Source organism: Balaenoptera musculus, chromosome 11, assembly GCF_009873245.2.
Source record: "Balaenoptera musculus isolate JJ_BM4_2016_0621 chromosome 11, mBalMus1.pri.v3, whole genome shotgun sequence".
Taxonomy (NCBI): Eukaryota; Metazoa; Chordata; class Mammalia; order Artiodactyla; family Balaenopteridae; genus Balaenoptera; species Balaenoptera musculus.
This window is the reverse complement of record NC_045795.1, coordinates 1,104,330-1,125,277: the sequence shown is the minus strand read 5'-3', so window position 1 is coordinate 1,125,277 and position 20,948 is coordinate 1,104,330. Positions and strand designations below refer to the sequence as shown.

General features: G+C 47.1%; 1 protein-coding gene across 2 annotated transcripts in view; it reads left to right on the top strand.

Moving 5' to 3' along the window:
* The window catches only part of GMDS (GDP-mannose 4,6-dehydratase), a 491,129-nt gene that overhangs the window by 383,679 nt on the left and 86,502 nt on the right, over window positions 1–20,948 (top strand). For both annotated transcript variants that reach the window (XM_036870073.1, XM_036870074.1), the window contains one exon: window positions 15,383–15,501. In XM_036870073.1, coding sequence (XP_036725968.1) covers window positions 15,383–15,501 — 119 coding nt within the window. The remainder of the gene's footprint in view (window positions 1–15,382; window positions 15,502–20,948) is intronic.

Below are 20,948 nucleotides of genomic sequence, written 5' to 3'. Positions count from 1 at the left end.
GTCAAACAGAATTAATCATGGAATCAAACATGTTGCTGCCCTCAGAGGGGCTGTGTGTCACAAACCCTCAGGTTCTGTGTAGAGGTTCCCTTTGTAAAGGCAAGGATCCTTCAGATAATCACCCCGCCCCCATCTCCATCATCTTCATAAAGCGCAGCGAGTCTGTGGGCCGGTCTGACCCCTGTGACGGAGGACGTGTGCACTGGACGTCCGGAGAGAGTCGTTAATAGGGAGACCCTGGGAGCGTCTCAGAGGACCCCTTGACATTCAGGCTGGAAACTGGGTAAAGGAAGAGGGTCCCACGTTGAGCCTGGGACGTGCCTGCGCGAGCCCCTCACGTCCTGGCTGTGTTCTAGGCCGGCGTGTGCCTGGGGGGTGCAGGGCCTGTGCCTCCCCACCCTGGGGGTGTCATGGGTGCTGGAGAGGCTGGCACAGGGGGTGTCTTCAGGCAGCCGCTTATCAAACCTGAGCTCCTGCCGTTGCATCCAGACGGGGTGGACCGGGTGGAAACCGGCCCCAGGGTCAGGAAACCTGCCTTCTGTTCCTCGTTCTGTAGTCGTGACCTTTGGAAGGTCATTCCCCAGCCCTTCTCAGTTTCTCCATCTGTAAAATAAGACGGTGAAATTAATGAGAAACGTTAGGGAAATCCTTCTGATTATTCCCATGAAAACAATGGCCAATGAACATTTCTTGGGGCTCCACCTTGATCCCCTCTCTGGCACACTGTCTAGGGCCGTCGTCTCTGGTTGGAGGGGTTTCTCAGAGCCCTGCCTTCATGCTGCCTGTTCATGGGTTCTGTTCCCACCCAACCTCCCTGGTGACACCTCCGCCCCCCAGGAGGAGAGGTGGTGGAGGTGGGCGCTCTTTACGCCAAAATAAACAGTAAAGTGTGGAGACATTTAGACCAAACTAATTAGGACAATGCTGTTGAATGAAGGATGGCATTAGACTTCTTGTTATACTGAAGTTAGAATCCGGTCCCAAAAAGCACGCTCTCCAGTTAACTGATTTGTTTTAAAAGGTTTGTTTGTTTCAAGATTTCATTAGTTGAAATCTTCCGATCACGCCTCAGTTCAGGCTCTATTTATGGGCTTTTCTACTTCCTTGAGAAATGTTGGAAGAACATCTGTTTTTCTATCAACAACTGTTGACTATTTGGGAACAGTATAACACCAAGGAACGCGAACAATAATGAATGAAGCTAACTATCTAGAAGAAATGAGTTCAAGCTCCCCTGAAATATCCACCTGTATAGCACAGATTTATTTTCCTGAAATAGCAGAAACCCACATAGAAGACAAATATATAAATTACCAGGATTTTAAAAAATGTTTTATTTTATTTATTTATTTTAGGCTGCGTTGGGTCTTCGTAGCACATGGGCTTTCTCTAGTTGCAGTGAGCGGGGGCTACTCCTCGTTGCGGTGCACGGGCTTCTCGTTGGGGTGGCTTCTCTTGTTGCGGAGCACGGGCTCTAGAGCGCAGCCTCAGTAGTTGTGGCGCACAGGCTCAGTAGTTGTGGCTCGTGGGCTCTAGAGTGCAGGCTCAGTAGCTGTGGCGCACGGGCTTAGTTGCTCCGCGGCATGTGGGATCTTCCTGGACCAGGGCTCGAACCCGTGTCCCCTGCATTGGCAGGTGGATTCTTAACTACTGTGCCACCAGGGAAATCCCTACCAGGATTTTTATACTCTTTCAAAACTTGCATATAACCGACCTGCTTTGGGCAAGGAATCAGAAATTCTTAAGGATGGAAATGTTGAAATTGCAGATTTCTGTTCTAAAACACATTTTTTTTGAAGAATTAGTGCTCTGAAAAATGCTGTGTTTTCGTGTTAAGAGTGATAACAGGCTGTGGAATTATCATGTTGTATCTTGGTGATCGTTACGGATCACTGATCTCTTCAGCATTAGCCAGGCATTTTCTCTAATAATATTATCCCTTGTAATAGCAGTAACGTTTTGTAGATCACAAAGCACTTTCAAGAGATGCTCTGATAGGATCCCTAAACCCTGTGACGTGCGAGAAAACCAGGCGTGAAGTGAGTGACTTGCCTGGCGTGATAGGCCCGGAGTCTTAGGGCTTCTGTCCGCCTTCTTTTCACTACATAACCTTGAGACTGTCCTTGATGGCCCGTTTTCCTGTAAAACACTTCACTTGGGAAGACGCATCACCGTGTGAGGCCTTCTGGTCCTGCCTTCTGGGGGCGGTGGGTGTGTGGGTCTCACACCACAGGCTCAGCTTATGGAGTTGCCCCACCTTGTAAAAAGGTGACGGCTGATCACAGAAAGGTTCCTCGCCTGCCAGCGCCCGGTACTGCTGGGAGCAAGGTTGGTGTTTTCGCTCTTTTTCCTTTGCTCCTTCATCCTCGCCCTCCACTTCTAGCAGCGGGAGGAGTTGGCATCAGCTGGGTGCTGGCCCTGCTCCCCCTGGACCCTCCGGACGGGCCGCCAAGAGGGGCGTCTCCGCTAAAGCAGGTCAGGGGCCCAGCGGGTGACGCGGTTTCCCCAACTGGGGGACACCGTTCGCTCTTAGAGGCAAACGCCCCAAGCTCATCCCTTTTCTCAGAGGTCCTAACCTAACACGGAGTCAGAGACAAAGGTGACTCGTGGGCCTGAGCTGCCCGTTCTGGTCGCCGGGTAGGTGGCCCTGCGCCGTCCGGCTGGGATGCCACGCTGTCCCCAGCCCAGAGCTTCCATGCGAGGCACGAGCTTGCCTCTCTTTCCGCCCTTCGTGTCCTGGAGTCAGTCATGCAGAGGCACACGTGCCGGGGGCAGGGGCAGTGGGGCAGCTAGCCCCCCAACCCCGGGCTCAGCCCCTGCCCGCCAGTCCTGTGGGGCTACCCGTGGGGAGACACGGGATTTCTCTCCCTGTCCGGGGAGAGCTGACTTCCTTGGAGACTTAGTTCACTGACGCTTCAGCCCACTTGTGTGATCCTTTCACTGGACTCTGAACTGAATTTGTTCTTCTTCATTTTTCTTACGAGGCTTCAATCTGGCCGATGGTGGAGGGCCGGGTGGGAAGGGCTCCTTATCTGCTGTCCGGTCTGGGGTCGGCCCGGTGGCTCTGGTCCAGCAGCACCTCCCTGTGTGTCCCCTTGCCACTTTATCTGTCCCTCTGTGATTTTAGAAGGAATTTCGTAGAAATGGGAACTGGAGATTCGGTGTGGATTGAACAGAAAGTGTGATCGTCACACTGGCTTATTTGCAAGAGCAGTAAAAGGACACTAAATATTCTGCTTGCACACATATTCCTGCCTGAAAATTACTAGCCTCTTAAATTAATTTATGATTTTTGGAGCAAATGTTCAATAACTGTTCTTAAATCAACAACATTGATTTAAAAACAAAATTATCAGCATTACCTAGTGTCTCACAGAAAAGAAAAAAAATCTAGCAGATCACTTCAGATTTAGCTTTGAGATGTTATCAGTTGTCAGCTTTCTAAGCACCCTTTCCCCTTGGTAAGTGCAGTGCAGTGAAAATGCTAGCACGTCTATGAATGTCGAGCAGGCGCAGTTCATCCCGAAGGCCCGGCACGTTGCACACCTTCCCAGGAAGGTTCGCATCAATCACTGAGTAACATCTGTCTTCCGTAAACACCACCCCAAGCGCCCTTCTTCTCGGAAAGTTGGGCCGAGGGAACCAGCGCAGATCCCCTCCCTGCCAAGTCTTGCGTCACGAGCCTTCGTGATCAATAAGAACACTGTGGCGGTTGTTTCAGAGCTGATGAAGTTACTTGTCTGCAAGCCGACACTTGACTCGAAAGGCTGGTCTGGTTTCTGTGGTGCAAGCGTGGCCTTCGCTGGGCCTGTCCTGGCACCGAGCTGTAGGACTGCTCTGCCCGGACAGCAGCTGGGCCCAACCCTCAGCTTCCTAGTGTGTAACCCATCAGCCGGCCCAGCGCCTCTGTGACAGGACATGGTGTCTTTTCCGTCAGAACCACCATGGCCCGATAGTTAGTAGGAAGGAGGGAAAGAACAGAATGGAAAACCCATCAGACGCCTGCCTGTGGGCTCTTCAACTCTGGAGAGACAGAAAATGTGATGGCCCTGTTTTTCTTAATAACTGGGATAAATGCAGATAGTTGTAGGCCATTGAGCATCTAAGGATGAGATGATGCAGAAATGCATGACTTAGAAAAAGTTTCTCCGTTCATAGTTGAAATGCACAGTGTTTCTTGGCTTTTCTGTAATCGGTTGATATGGTTTGTATATTAATTCATGTCAGGCTCTTAGAATTTCCTCTTGGAGTTTCTGTCTTCCTCCTTGAAAACTTTCTGTTTCATTTTCAGGGAAATGGAATCCTTTGGGTCTTACTTGTTGAAGTATAGTTTTGTTGTGTCCGATATTACTTTTAATTTCACCAATTGCGGGGTAAATAAACCATTGTGCAGTTGGAAAAAAAAATTGGCAGAAAGGCAGAATATGTTAAAGACTCTTGCTTTTCATTGCTAGGGAGATTTCCCAACTGGAGTGTCTCTGTTTTATTTTGCCTCTGGCTAACATCTAAAGATCAGTCATAAAGCTCCATGCAAATACTTTCATGTATTAGAAGAACAATATTTTGACACTCATTGACACAGCAAAAAAATACAACCCTAAATTAGTGTTCAGGAGGACAGTGAAGACATTGTTCATTCTTGTGAGATGCATGTGAAGATGTTGTGTTGTGTTAACAGAAAAGACGCCCCTCAGCCCTTGACCGTCAGCATTTGCCGGGAGAACCGCTTCTGGTTTTTCACAGGACTAGACAGCTTTTTATTCTTAATCGTGGGACTTGAGCAGTCATTGGTACTTGTCAGACTACAGAAAATTTTAGTCACCAAAAAATAAAGGTTTATTCTCCAGAGTCTAGCAATTTGAGTTAAGCTTCTCTAAAGTTTTTGTTTGGTTGTTTTTTTCTTTTTTTTGGTGGGGGGGGCATTTTAGAATATTTAAAGACTTGATATGTTAACTATTTTGAAAATATTAATTCAGTTTATCAAAGGCCTGATTTTCTAAATGTCATCTAAAGTTATAAAGACTCAAAAAGAAAAATCTCCTGTCACTATCTATGTGTTTTTAAAATAATCAAACTTTTAGGAGCTCTCTTGATTTTTTTTTTAATTTGGAGAACATAAAGGAGCTTTTTGTTTAATTTTCAGCAGTGTGGAGGGGATGTAGTCTGTAAATTACTGGTTTTTTTATATGTAGTGGAATTTCTCTCCTCCCGTGTCACTAGGCTCAAATATTACTGCTACAAGAAATGTTTTCTTAAATAGAACTAGCTTCCCTTCCCATCTCTCTCAATCAAGGACACTACTGAGTCAGCATCTAGGAAATAATTATGATAACAGAAACTTTACACTCATGGGCAAGACCAGGTTAAAAAGAGCAACTTAACCTCCCAGAAGATCAAAGCTTACGTAGTGTTTATGTTGGGGTGTTCTTGTATTTAGCAACCAGAAATTAAAGGCAGAATGATTAAATCTAAATCTACTCAAGCGTAGTTTTGAGCGTATGGAGGGGAGAGTGACTTTTCAATTGAAATCCTGACTTTCGTGAATCAGGATGCTGTGGTGAAACACGTTTGAAATGAGTTTCAGTGAACGCGTTGAATGGGCACCAGTTCCCTGGTTGCAGGGATGCTGCGTGTGCCGGGCCGAGGTCCTCAGGGATGCTGGACGGGCAGGCACCGCGCTCGTGGGTTAAGGGGCAGACGGGTGAGGATGCTCAGAGCCCCCCCGCCGCGAGGTGGGCCCGCCGTCTCCCCGCTCCGGCCAACGGTCAGCGGCCGCCCCTTGGTCCCGGCTGGCTCGGGGACGTGGCGTTCCTCCCTCCTCCCTGAGGATTCTGGGGCCCGGGTGCTGCCTCACCCCTTGGACCTGCCTTCTCGGCGCTGATGCATGGCTGCCCCCCGCCCCAGGCAGGGACTGGTCCCCAGCTGTCTTCCTCCGAGCTTGTGGCACAGGGAGCAGAAACCAGCTCGAAGAAATGCAGGTGGAAAAGGAGTCATCCCAGGGGGCGGTGGGGCACTTCCCAGGCCGGGGCGGTGGAGTCGCTTGCCGTGCTCCGGGCGCCTGCCCCTCGCTCACCCCAGGCCTGGGGTCCCGCCCTCCCCACCTCTCGCCCAGCAGGTGTCCTGCCCTGGGCTCTGCGGTGCTCCTTCTGCCTCAGGCCTCCCCCCGGCCTCAGCAGGGCGCTGACCACCCCCCAGGACAGTCAGGCATCTCCGGTGCCCAGTGCCATCCTGCGCATTCAGTCTCTGGGCCTCTGATCACAGGCTTTTTTGAGACCCCGATTGGCCCAGAATATGTCTGTGTCCATCCTTGATACGGGACTGGGGGAGGGGAGGCACTGGGACGGGCCCCTGGCTGAGTGTAGCCCTGGCCGCACGCCTGCAGCTCAAGCTGGGGGTGGGTGGGCCTGCTTGGGACGGAGGTTGTAGGAAGCTCCCACGCCTGATGTCTCCTGGAGGCTCCCTGGAGTTTATGTCTCAGAAGTTCCTCCTTAAGTCAAATGCTGGACTGTTAGAGCCTTTTTCCTGTGTAAAAGGTGGGTGTCCCTAAGCCAGGCGCAGCACCTCCCGTGTCTGCCCCCACCTGCCATCCTCCCAGTGCCTGGCACTTCGTGGGCTTCCGTAAATACTTGCTGACCGATAGGTCAGGTCCCCGGGCTGGTCCGCAGAAGTCCACGCAGCTGTTCCTAATGACCATTTATAATAGCAGTATTTCCACAGGAAGATGCATGGGAGTGTAATGCAGAGAAAAGAAAACGAAACGGGATTGAGGCTCTCGTCCCACCTCCGGCCAAACTAGCTGTGTGACTTCAGCCAGATCACATAACCTCTCTGGTTTCAGCTGCTTCCCCGCCTTTTTATGAGTTGAATTGAATGACAGCATCTCTGAGGTCCCTTCCAACTATGAAAGTCTGTGGCTCTGACTTACAGAATGGGGATTAAATTCACTCCACCCTTTCACTCTGCGTGCCATGTATGGACGCAGGACTTTGGTCCTGGAGATGAACTAGGTTCTCCCAGGTGCCAGGAACCCTCTCCAGCTACGTAATCACCGTCATCATCATCATGACAAATAATAGTCCTTGAGCGCTTACTCTGTCCCAGGCAGTGTTCCAGGCACTTTTCATATATTAGCTAATTTAATCCTAAAAACGACCCTATGAAGTTGGTGCCATTATTCTCATTTTTCTGAGGCCCTGGAAGATTAAGGAACTTTCCAGAAGTTACCCAGTGACTCCTGGAGCCGGGGTTTAAGCCGGGTGGTCTGACTCCAGGTCTGAGGCCCACAGCACGCGCTGGTTCTCGGTGTGGTCCCCAGACCAGCAGCATCAGCTTTGCCCTGGAACCTGCTAGAAGTGCAGATTTTCAGGCCTCCCCCAGGCCTACTGAGTCGGCCTCGCTGGGGCCGGAGGAGGCCCGCGATCTGTGTGTTAACCTCCCAGGAGACTCTGAAGCACAGACTCCAGCGCCCCTGCCTGCTCCCTGAGCCCTGCTGTCATCGTGCCCGTAAGCGTCTCTCTGGGTCTTTGCGCCCCACTGTTCCCACTGGGAGGCAGGGGTGTGGTGTCACTGCCCACTTGTACACGAATGAGACAGGCGTTCAGAGGTCAGACGGTCATAAACTGGGAGCTGGTTAGACCACTTTTCGAGGTCTGTCTTCCAGTTGGCGTCACCGATGCAGTCACTGCAGGAGAAGTCGGGTGGTGGAGACAGCGAGGACGGAGGGAGGGGAGGGGAAGATCCCGCCAGCTGTGTCCCGGGGTGAGCAGGCCGTCTCCACGGAGCCCTGCAGGTTGAGCGGCGGGACGAGAGGCGGCACACACGCGAGAGGCGGCCCTTCTCCCTCCGCAGGCCGGCTCCGTGGCCCGGCTGCCCCATGAGTGCCCGCCAGCCTCCTGTGTTCGTGGGCACGCAAGGGGCGCCCTGGTGAGCTGAGATGTGCTGTGAACACAGGACGTGCACGGGGCTTCCAAGGCTCAGTGCATAGGAAAACAGTGTAAAATACCTTGATAATATTCTCCATTGAAACGACAATGTACTGCATATATTGGCTTATAAAGCATTAAAGTTAGCTCTACCTTTTCCTTTTCCGTTTTTAATGTGGCTAATAGAAAATGTTAAGTTATATGTGTGGCTTGTCTTGCATTTCTGTGGGGCAGTTCCATTTTAGGGAACCTTAGCTTGTAAAGTCCCGTCTGCGTTTCCCTTAATGCACATAGTGTGATGTGTTTATCGGGGTTAGTTACCGGTAACGATGGTTATCAGCATTGGAACCCGGAGGTCCGTGGCGAGGCTCAGACCTGTCACTCAGGGGAGCCCAGGACCAGCCCAGAAGCTGGATCCCTGAGGTCAGAGTCACACGAGAGGCAGAACCGGGGGGTCAGGACGGCTGTGAGGGGAAGGTCACAGCGAAGTCAGAGCTGTTTCCCCAGGGTGAGTTGAGGCAGCCCTGGGCCGGGAGCCACGAGCCGGGAGCGGCGGGCAGGTGGCCGGCCGTGGGCGTGGAGTCACTTCTGCTGTGCAGCCGGAGCTCGTCCCCGGCCCCCGCTGAGCCAGGAGCGAAGTCTGGGTGGCTGGCCGGGCATGCGAGTGGGAGCAGGTATTGGAAGCACCTGGAAGGGGTAGGCGGCTGGGATCCAGGAAGCAGCACTTCTGGGAAGCGCGTTGTGACAGTCATGGTGTCGCGGCCCGTGTGCCAGGTGTGCGTCCCCGAGCTTGTGTCAGCCTGGCCGTCACTGCACGGTGCGTGGTAGGCAGAGATGTGCGGGGACACTACAGCAGAGGCAACAGTGCGTCTATGGAAGGCAAACGTAAGGATTTCATTGCTGTATTGAAACAGTCATCACAGGACTGCCCGCCCATCCTAAATGCCCTGTCACAGTGCGACTTTACTGCTTCTCTCATGGGGGGGGGGGCTCCCCTTTGTCTGGATTTGGGCTGTGCCTGCCACAGTAGCCCACAGAGGGGCACGGTGGGGCCTCCCGAGGCTGTAGGAGGCCTTGCAGCTTCTGTTTCCTAAGGAAGCTGGGCCAGACTGGGTGAGAGGCTGCGGGGACAGGGCACAGGGAGGAGGGCTGGGGGGCGGCCCAGCACGGAGGGCCCAGCCTGTGCGGGAGGCCGTCTCGGCCAGTAGCCCGGGAAGCAGGGAGGAGCCGTCCTCCCGGGTTCTGAACTCAGGGTCCTGAGCAGTAAAAAGGTTTACGCCAGAGTTTCGGGATGGCTGATGAAGCGGCATCCTTTGTTTGTATGTGCATTTTCCCTTCTGGTTCTTCCCTGCACTGTTTACGTGGTCGCGTAACCTTGGGTACATCCCATCTTCACGTGCTCACTCAGAGCGTGTTGTGCCGGGCACACGTGTCTGGCGGTAGAATTTGCTCAGATTAACTTCCAGTCCTAAAAGTCCCACAAAATGACGCTCCACAGGGCTGGGCGACGTCCTTATCGGTGCCCGCCCTCTCCTGCAGGGCGGCAGGAGGGACCCCGGTGTCGCTGTCGGGGCCTGGCCTCCTGGCTGAGGGGCAGTGCAGGCTGATCGGGCTCGGGCTGCCTGGGGGCCACAGTCACCAGCCCAGTGCCGGGAGATGAGGGCAGCCGGGTCCCGGGGCAGAGAGGGTCATGGTTTTGGAGAGGGGGTTTTGGGAGGACTTTGAAATGGAGCTGCAGGCCCGCCCTGCACTTTCCTGCTCCTCTTCATACCGTTCCACAGCAAATATGCAGCCTCATTCAAACAGGAATAATAATGGGAAAGGTGAGTGGGCCTGGGGAGAGGGCTGCAAGGGGGGGACAAGGACCGAAACGAGACAGACCAACAGCACACACGGGTCATAAGGAGTAGCAGCAAAGGGAAGTGCCACGGATTCAAAGAAGCTTACAGGCAGCGCAGTTTGGTTCCATTTGCCAGAAGCCGAGGTGGGCAGATTAGAGTCCGTGGGCCAGTCGCTGGTTTTGTAAACAGCACAGCTGCACCCACCTCTTGCTGTGTTGTCTGTGGCCGCTTTGTGCTCCAGCGGCAGAGCTGAGGGGCTGTGTTACAGCCTAAAGTATTCGAAAGCCTAAAGTATTTACTCTCTGGCCCTTTAAGAAAACGTTTGCAGACCCTGGACTTAAAGGCAATAAATGAAGGAGTTAAGCTAGAAGTAGTCAGTAAAGACATGGACAAGAGAGAGAAAATCATTCCAGAGGTTGAAGTCACATTAGCAAGAAAAATTTAAATAAGTGTTATTAGAAACAATCAGGTGAACAAGCAGGAGGAAATCACATAAAATAATATGGAAGAGAACAAGGATAAATATGTTGAGGCAGCAAGTAACAGACCTGAACACAGAAGAAGAGAGATACAACACATGCATAACTGGCATGCCTGGAGGAGAAAAGGAGCGCGTGGAAGCATGGAAGAGATAAAATGTACGCAGAGATCAATAAATAACTACGTTACCTGACTCTGCATACGGAGACAGCAGATGGTGTTCCAGAAAACTGGGTCAGAGGGACTCCCAGAGGACTAGAGCTTTCAGGCTGTATGTTGTTACCCCCAGCCTCGGACTTCGTAGCTTGGTGGACCTGGCTGGAACAAAAGGGAAGGGCAGGGCAGGGCAAGTGTAGGTCTGGCCTCTTTCAGTGCATTGGTATCAATGTTGAATGATATGTTAATAGCAAGAGCTAGATAGCCTGCTAAATTTGTTTTATTATTTTTGGTGTTTTTTAAAATGTATCATCTAACGATTTTTTTCCTGTCCAGTAACTTTGTACTTTTAAAATGTCTAAAAGACCCTTAATCAAAGGAATTCACAAACAACAGTATTTTTACCCATGAAGAAATTAATAGATTGAGGTTTTGATTTTATGCTAGATGATTTTCTCAATACAGTCGTGTTTGTTAGTCATTTAGTACCTGTTTCCCAACTATGTCAGAGTAAGGGGTACTCCCCCCGGGTTAACCCGCCCGAACTATGTGCGTCCCACAAAGCATAAGGCCCAGCCTAGCCCAGGACTCCTTGAAGTCCTGATTCAAACTGAAAACACCAGGCTATCATGATGAAAACAGCTACTGAACAACAGAGCTTAAAGAAAATGTATGTGAACAGTTCCACACTTAGAATCCTTTATGGGGAATTTTAATCTCCATTTGTTCAAATGCCTCTGATTTTTATTAGAATTATCTCATAGAATTTCTCCCCTATTTTTATACATATATATGTGTATATATTTATGTACGTGTATATGTTTAGATTATTTTTATGACAGTAGCCTGTAAAGCACAAAAGCACAGGGCTGAAAAGGCAGCAGTCAAATAAACATAGTTAAACATAACCTTGATTAACAAATCTCGTTATTCATGGATGACAGCTCAGTTAATAAGTGTCCGTGGCTTGGATACTGAGCCGGAGGTTAATGGCAAGGTGGAAGCAATCGTCGAATCCAGGTTTTCAAGACAAACACACATCACAGCCCGAAAGGCACGCGTGGAATCAAGGCCAGCTAGTCGGCTGTGGTGATGCACTTTGGCTGTTCTCCACCACTGGTCCAGCTGGGAGCCACTGCAAGCTCCCGAATCCAGGAGAGAGGAGGCCCCTCCACTGTGACTTCCGCGTTCGTGATCTGTACGGCCGAAGAGCAGGTGTGGGAGGGGAATATTTTTGGGGGGGTGGGGAATTTTTTAAATGAAAGTTTTATTTTGGCTTCTCTAAATTAGATTTGTAAAACAGATAGATTCACTGTATAGTTACAAGAGAGCACATGTCCAAATGGAGCGGATACTTACAGCCACCTAGACTTGGCCTTCAAGCGTCAGCGACATGGAGTCGGGTTCCGCCTGGACTTTATATGCCTTAAAAGCAAGGTGAACATGGGACATGGTTGGAGAGCTGCGCTGTCCATTTGCCGTCAAGGGACATTTTGATGTTGAAGAATCCCAAGCCTTGGTACATTCCTTAACTGCTTGTCTTTCCTCCCTGTGGGATGGATTAAAAAATAAAAAGCAGGCGATGTTTTCGTTTGCACTGGTGATCAGGTCAGGGCAGAGGTAAATAAGTGTGTGAGGAGGTGGGTAAGTCAGTCGTATCCTTATGGGGCCCCTCATTCCGGGAGTGACGGGCCCAGAGTGCAGACGCCTGAAACCTGTCACCTCAGGGGCGTTTCTGCACCGGAAGCCGGAGCTGGGTGGGGACTTGAGTACAGGGGTGGCCGGCCGAGTCACGGGTCACATGTCCCGCATGTGAACAGGAAGGTGAGGGGAGGTGAACCTTTGCCTCGGCCGTGCCATCCATCAGGGAAGAAATGGACCAGATCAGCGTGTGCAGCTGTGTGAGGAGGTGCAGGCCTGGGCGCTTCCCACACAGGGGCCTTTGTGCTGGACACGATGGAGCATCGCGATGGGCTGCCCGGCCCCGGCTTGGTGGCAAATTACTAACCCACGATCACCGCAGAGCACAGACTTGTTCATCTTCTGATCTGGAGTGTCACCGGTCTTCGTTTACCAGTCAGAGACGATTCATTGTGCTCAGTGGAAATTCAAACAAAGCCTTTCCCTCTGCGTTTTAAAACCAGTAAACTATTCAGTAATAACAAATAAATCTGGAGCTGTATATCCTTTCCCTCCCATTCCCAGGCTGGAGTCTGGGACAGTATGAACTTTAAAGGAAATGCCTAGAAATTGGTAGGTCAAAGGCCGCGGATGGTCGGTTGGAAAAGAAAAGGGCAGATTCTTGGCACTCACTGTGGTGAAAGTGAGGGCCTCCTGCGTGCCCAGATTCCCGGTGGGGATGGACCGAGCGCCAGGGAGCTGGTGCCGGTGTCTCAGGGCATCCACCCTCAACCAGTCATCATGTTTTCTCCTTTTATTTTTAGCAGCCCTTGCTTTCTTTCACATGATTAAAAATATGATTTTTTTCAAAACCGTTCCAGCCCAACATAGTGTTTAAAAGAAATAAAATAAGCTGAGCAGTCCTGAAAGACCTATTTGAAATGTTATTTTTAGAATGGAAATTCAAGTAAAACACCCTTAAGTACATACACTAATCCCTCAGAAAAACGTTCAGATAGAAATTCTAGCCAGAAGCATAATTTAATTTTTCCTAAAAACTTTGGAAGCATTTTGAAGAAAGCCAAAACGTGTGTGTGTGTGTGCGCGTGTGTGTGCACGCAGCCCGTGAGAGGGTCAGCTTAGTTGGGGAGGTGCCCAAAGGGCAGCTCGGGCCAGTATAGCTGGTGTGCTGTGCCATCGTCCCAGGGAAACCCGGAGAGACACAGGCCATGCCAGGTCCCAGGCTGGAGGGTTCCCAGGCAGAGGAGGAGGGTATTCCAGGCTGGGTGGATACCTGCAAGACGCGGACACCAAGAGGGGCCTCTCGCCTCTGCTGGTGCCCACGACCAGGGCACCTTTGAGGAGCTGAACAGCCAAGGGCGCTGGCCCAGGGTCTGACACTTGGGGCCGCACGCACCATCCCGATGAAGAGGACAGCTTGCATTTTGTGCCTTTTGAGAACTGATCAAGCTTTATTATTAATATAATTCATGTAAAAATTTTAAAGTGTTATAAATAAATTCATCAACTATAATCTCTTAATGCAAAACAAAACTGCAGATCTTTCATGAATGTGAACAAACCCCTCTCCTGCCAGGACGATTTCGTCCGATGCGTCTCAGCATGTCCCTGACCTGGGTCTGCTTCCAGCGTCCCACCCGTGGGCCGCATCTCCAAGGCCTGTGAAATCGCCGAAAGCCTTGTCTTCTGTAGGACAAAAATACAATTTAAAACAATCTGGAAATAGACCAAAATACAAAATATTCACAAGAAAAAACTTCGAGTACAGGAGAAATGTGCGCGTTTTTATTTTTTAGAAGGCTGCCATAAATTGAAATGAATAAAGAAGAATTAAACTTTGCTGATTGTGTTTTCTAAAAGAAAATAAGCTGCTCCATTGATCTCAGAAACCTATGTTTCAGCTTATCCAACAGCAGCTAGGGAGACACCAACCAATAGTTTTCTATAAATGTTAGAACAAGAGTTCAATGCACATAATATTGGGGATTGTGTTCTAATGAGGTGACTATTGCTTTCACCTATTTTATTTTGAAAAGTGGGTGTGAGTGATGAAAAAAATTGATTTTTAAAAGAATTTTTATTGAAATATATAGTTGATTTATAATGTGTTAGTTTTAGATGTACAGCAAAGTGATTCAGTTATACATATATATGTGTATATACATATGTATATTCTTTTTCAGATTCCTTTTCATTATAGGTTATTACATTGAGTTGTGGTTTTTTTTTTTTTGTCTTAGTTTTTTTTCCTAAAGAGACTGCTGTCAGATACCAGCTATACTTAATTTTGTAAAATCTTCATCTTCTGTCTGTATAAACAAAATCTTTAAAATCAGTGTGTGGCTCCAAGCTATAGAAACTCTAGGCCTGGCTGCTACGGTGAGAGCCATCTGAGCTGAGTTTTGGGGCCGTGTTTTGGGTCTTTTACATGCAGCTAGGCTTCCGGCCCTCCTTGAAAAAGCCCATCTGCGAGACGCACCCACCGAGCCCCTGACCTTCAAACAAAGCTACTGAAACCTTAACTCTGCGCAGATGTCTTCACTGCCAGATAACTTTTTAAAAGTGCCGTTTGTTATATGATTGTTTTTCCATTAAGGATTGTTGAATATTTTGCTTTACCATGTCACCGCAGTGGTAAATTTCCAACTTTACTGTTAAGAAATTTGGTCCTACTTTGGAGGATAGACACCTGTCCTTAAATGATATTTTCTTGCCTTCCTTCCATGATTCTTAAATATCCTATGAAAAGGTTATTCGGTGCAGACGCTCTTCAACATCTCATACCTGTGAGCTGTAGTCCAAGGTCCTGCTGCGTGCGTCTCACCTGGGCTGCTGCAGACAGAGGTGCTGCAACAGCTGCCCAGCTTGTGCACCTGGGCTGTACCCAGAGGTCCCCAGATGATTCTGCCGCACTTTAGAGTTTGAGAACCACGACTGCCGTAGTTAGGATAGTGGACCAGATTCGTCGTCACTGTCTGGCTACACAGGTTAAAGCATCTAAACAAGGAGGCCGTTAGCCCTTGGTAGCCAGAGTCACTGCACCAGAATCCGAGGAAGTGAAACTTCACCAGCAGCTCACCCGGCTTCCCAGATAATCAAATAATTGCTTTGCTCTGTTTCGCTTCGCTTCTCCTCTGTAAAAGCCTTGCCCCCCCGTCCCTGCGTGGGGAGCCTCCTGAACACCTTTGGAGTCAACGTGTGCTCAGATAAACTCCTGAGAGTTTTTGTGTACCTCGGTTTACCTGTTAGCCCTGTCCCTGTCCGGTGGTGTGCGTTGGTGACATGATAGTTCCCGAGGGGCAGCTGGGTGCAGCTTTCACGTGGCTCTGCCTCTCTTTCTAGGCCATGTGGCTGATGCTGCAGAATGATGAACCCGAGGACTTTGTCATAGCCACGGGGGAGGTCCACAGCGTCCGGGAATTCGTGGAGAAGTCGTTTCTGCACATCGGAAAAACCATCGTGTGAGTATGACTGACGGACGTTTGTCAGACATTTGCTTGCTACTCTGCCTGCATTTTGTCTTTTTTCCCCTTTGCTCTTGTAAAGCGTGAAGCAGGGGCTTGGTCCCAGTTATAGTGAAAGTCAAATGTTTGTCACCATCTAACTCAGTTTTTTAAAAATTTCTTAATTTTTAAATACGTTTTTAAGGTTTTTACTTTTTAACTTTAAATTTTGTATCATGGTTTATACTCAGTTTACTAGGACTTTACTGTTGCTAATTGCTCTTAACAGATCAATGTGATAACGTTACACAAACTTTTTTCAATACTTTCACTTTATATTTTAAACTTTTGAAACCATAGAAACTTACAGAAAAGTTTCAAATACATGACCAGCATAATTCTTTTCTCTGAACCATTGAGAGTAGGCCCCATCCCCCTGGACTTTTGTGTGTATTTCCTATAAACAGAGACGTTGTCGAACATGAATGCAATGCAGCCATCAAAGTCAGGAAATCGCACTGATAAGTGAGTAGTGTCTAATCTGCAGATCTCACTTGAGTCTTGCAATTGAGCCAGCGCTCCCCTTTATACCAAAATGATCCACACACTACATCTACTTGTTGCATTACACAAATTTTGAAGTCAGATTTTTATTGGAATATTTGAAAGATTTGGGGGAAATCCTTCACTACAGATGGAAGATTCTTTTTTGGTGATTGTTTTATTGAGATAAAATATATATAACATAAAATTTACCATTTTAATAATTTTTAGACATGCAGTTCAGTGGCATTAAGTATATTCACAGTGTTGGGCAACCATCACCACCATCCATCCACGGAACTCTTTCTTCTCCCCCAACTGAAACTCTGTTCCCATTAAACCCTAACTCCCCTCCCCCTTCCCCAGCCCCTGGCAGCCACCATTCTACTTTCTGTCTCTGAATTTGATGACTCCAGGGACCTCATATCAATGGAATCACACAATATCTGTCCCTCTGTGACTGGCTTATTTCGCTGAGCCTGATATCCTCAGGTTCCAGCCCTGTTATATCCTGTGTCAGCATTTCACTCCTTTTTAAGGCTGAGTAATATTCCATTGTGTGGATGGACCACGTGTAGCTTGTCCATCATCCATTAACACCTGGGCGGCCCCCACCTTTTGGCTGTTGTGAATGAAGCTGCTGTGAACACGCGTATACAAATATGTGTTTCAGTCCCTCCCTGCTTTCAGTTCTTTGGGTTATAAACTTAGGAGTGGAATTTCTGGGTCATATGGTAATTCTGTGTTGAACTTTTTGAAGATCTTTCAGACATTTTTCCAAGATTCACTTTTAAAATGCAAGAAAGGACTTCCATTTCTAGCTATGATGGAATAATAGAAATCAGATTAAACCTTCTATCTTGAAAAACTAGGAAACTATATGAAATATATAAAACACTGTTTGAGCAATGGGCAGTGCAGGACCGTGATCCCTGGTAGAAAAGGAACAAATGAGGTGAGCCCTGCAATCACCTGGCTTTCCTGGAGACATGGTCTCCACCAGGGAGCGTGGAAGAGGAACTTCAACAGAGAACAACCGTTTGCTGAAAGCTGAGGAGGTAGAGGTCAGAATTCAGAGAGTCTGAGGCACCTGGATGTTGTGGAGCCGAGTTCTAGAAAGGTGTGATGATCTGCAAAGAAAAAGAGTTCCCAAAACGTGCATAAGGATCCCACTGAGTCCTTACTGAATATTAAGAAGACATTCCACAAGCTTGGATGAGGAACTGCCTGGGAGGTGGAATTGAAGGTTTCTTAGAGCGTTCCCAAGCTTGGGAGGCACATGAGCTTCAGCCATAATGGAGAGACCTCGTTCTCACTCAGTGACCATCCTCACTCAGAGGATGAAGTAAGATTCCAGAAGGGCTATGCCTCAGTGATGGGACTGATCCCCAGAGTAAAGGCTGCTCTAGACCCAGGCTAACAAAGCTTAAACACAAACTTCAAAGGGATCAAACTGGATACAAATAACTTAGCCTTTGACCATTGCAAAGCCCAGTGTTCTTCAAAGGAATACAGTAAAATCTAGACTCAAAAGCATAAAGTTTTTTTTTCTTTTGATTTTTATTGGCGTGTAAGTTGCTTTACAATGTTGTGTTAGTTTCTACTGTACAGCAAAGTGAGTCAGCCATACGTATACATAGGTCCCCTTTTCTGGATTTCCTTCTCATTTAGGTCACCACAGAGCACTGAGTAGAGTACCCTGTGCTATACAGTAGGTTCTCATTAGTTATCTCTTTTATACAGAGTATCAATAGTGTATATATGTCCATCCCAATCTCCCAGTTCATCCCACCCCCCGCCCTTCCCCACTGGTATCCATACATTTGTCCTCTACGTCTGTGTCTCTATTTCTTTTTTTTTTTAATAATATTGTTTTTATTTTATTATTTTTTTATTTTTATTGTTTTTATTTATTTATTTATTTTTGGCTGTGTTGGGTCTTCGTTTCTGTGCGAGGGCTTTCTCTAGTTGTGGCAAGCGGGGGCCACTCTTCATCGCGGTGCGAGGGCCTCTCACTATCGCGGCCTCTCTTGTTGCGGAGCACAGGCTCCAGACGCGCAGGCTCAGTAGTTGTGGCTCACAGGCCTAGTTGCTCCGTGGCATGTGGGATCTTCCCGGACCAGGGCTCGAACCCATGTTCCCTGCATTGGCAGGCAGGTTCTTAACCACTGTGCCACCAGGGAAGTCCTGTTTGTGGATTTTTTTTTTTTTTTTTTAATGTATACTTTTTTTTTTTTTTAAACCATATTTTATTTATTTATTTATTTATTTTTATTTTTGGCTGTGTTGGGTCTTCGTTTCTGTGCGAGGGCTTTCTGTAGTTGCGGCAAGTGGGGGCCACTCTTCATCGCGGTGCGCAGGCCTCTCACTATCGCGGCCTCTCTTGTTGCAGAGCACAGGCTCCAGTCGCGCAGGCTCAGTAATTGTGGCTCACGGGCCCAGTTGCTCCGCGGCATGTGGGATCTTCCCATACCAGGGCTCGAACCCGTGTCCTCTGCATTGGCAGGCGGATTCTCAACCACTGCGCCACCAGGGAAGCCCTGTGGATTTTTTTGATGATGGCCACTCTGACTGGTGTGAGGTGATACCTCATTGTAGTTTTGATTTGCATTTCTCTAATAATTAGTGATGTTGAGTCTTTTCATCTGTTTGTTGGCCATCTGTATGTCTTCTTTGGAGAAATGTCTATTTAGGTCTTCTGCCCATGTTTTGATTGCGTGGTTTGTTTTTTTGATATTGAGCTGTGTGAGCTGTTTGTATATTTTGGAGATTAATCCTTTGTCTGTTGCTTCGTTTGCAAATATTTTCTCCTATTCTGAGGGTTGTCTTTTCTTCTTGTTTATGGTTTACTTTGCTGTGCAAAAGCTTTTTAAGTTTAATTAGCGCCCATTGTTTATTTTTGTTTTTATTCTCATTACTCTAGGCGGTGGGTCAAAAAAGGCCTTGCTGCGATTTATGTCAAAGAGTGTTCTGCCTACGTTTTCCTCTAAGAGTTTTATAGTGACTGGCCTTACATTTAGGTCTTTAATCCATTTTGAGTTTATTTTTGTATATGGTGTTAGGGAGTGTTCTAATTTCATTCTTTTACATGTAGCTGTGCAGTTTTACCAGCATCACTTATTGAAGAGGCTGTCTTTTCTCCATTGTATATTCTTGCCTCCTCTGTCAAAGATAAGGTGACCATATGTGCATGGGTTTATCTCTGGGCTTTATATACTGTTCCATTGATCTGTATTTCTCTTTTGGTGTCAGTACCACACTGTCTTGATTACTGTAGCTTTGTAGTATAGTTTGAAGTTGGGGAGCCTGATTCCTCCAGCTCCGTTTTTCTTTTCAAGATTGCTTTTGCTATTCAAGGTCTTTTGTGTTTCCATACAAATTGTAAAATTTTTTGTTCCAGTTCTGTGAAGAATGCCATTGGTAATTTGATAGATTACATTGAATCTGTAGATTGCTTTGGGTAGTTTTGTCATTTTCACAATATTGATTCTTCCAATCCAAGAACATGGTATATCTCTCCATCTGTTTGTGTCATCTTTGATTTCTTTCATCACTTTCTTATAGTTTTCTGCATATAGGTCTTTTACCTCCTTAGGTAGGTTTATTCCTAGGTATTTTTTTCTTTTTGTTGCAATGGTAAATGGGATTGTTTCCTTAGTTCTTAATGTTCAGCATTCAACCAAAAATTAGTAGGACTGTCATGAAGGAGGAAAATGTGACCAAAAACCAAGGGGAAAATCCATCAATAAAAACAGACTGAGGAATAAAAAAGATGATGGTATGAGTGCATAAAGAAGGTAAAATAGCTATTATAACTATGTCAAGTATTTTAAGAAAATCATGAGTATAGTGAGGAGAGATAAGGAAATATATTTATTTTTTTAAAGAGCCAAATGGAACTTTTAAAGATGAAAAATTAAGTATCTGAAATGAAAAGCTCACTGTTGGCACTGAGAATAGATTAGGTACTGCAGAAAAAAAACGAGTAAACTTATAGACATAATACTAGAAATGACCGAAGATGAAGCACAGGAAGAAAAAGACTGTAGGGAAAAAAAAAAAAAAAAAAAGAACAGAGTTTGATTTGATTAACCTGTGAGACAAAATCAGACAATCTAATATATGTGTAATCAGAGTATTGGGGGAAAAGCGGGGAGGGCACAGGAAAAGAATTAAATAACAGCCAAAAATTTCCCAAATTACTGAAAATAAATGCTAAAGAGAAAAAAATTAAAGCAGCCAGAGAAAAAATAGAATTATTTGCAGAGGAACAAATATAGGAAAGTTTTGTTATCAGAAACTATGCAAGGCAAGAAGACCTTGGAGCAACATCTTTAAACTACAGGAAGCAACCTAAACCTCGAGTTCTGTACCCGAGGAAACCATCTCAGAAATGGAGGCGAATTAAAGACTTTCCAGACAAACAAAGGCTGAGATGGTCCATCGCCAGCAATCATTTAGACGGAAGGAAAATGATACTAGTTTGAAGCTTGGATCTGTACGGAAGAATGAAGAGCAAGAGAAATAGCCAAAATGTGGGAAAATATAAAAGTTTTCCCCTCGTTTTAAAATTTCTTTGAAAGGTAATTGACTGTTGAAAGTAAAAATAATGACAATACATTATGAGGTTTCTAATACGTATGTAAATAAATTGTATAACAACAGTAGCACAAAGAGTGGGGACAGGATGGAAGGAGTGCATCATTACTGAAAGCTTCTTACACCAGCTGGGAGTTGGTATGATATTATTTGAAGACAGACTGCAATTAGTTAAAGTATGTACTGCACACTCTAGAGAAACTACTAAAACAAAACACAATGAAAAATAGCCATAAGCCAATAGTGGAGTCAAAATGCAATCCTAAAAAATACTCACCTAAAAGAAAGCAGGAGAAGAGGGAGTGTGAACAAATAACAGATGG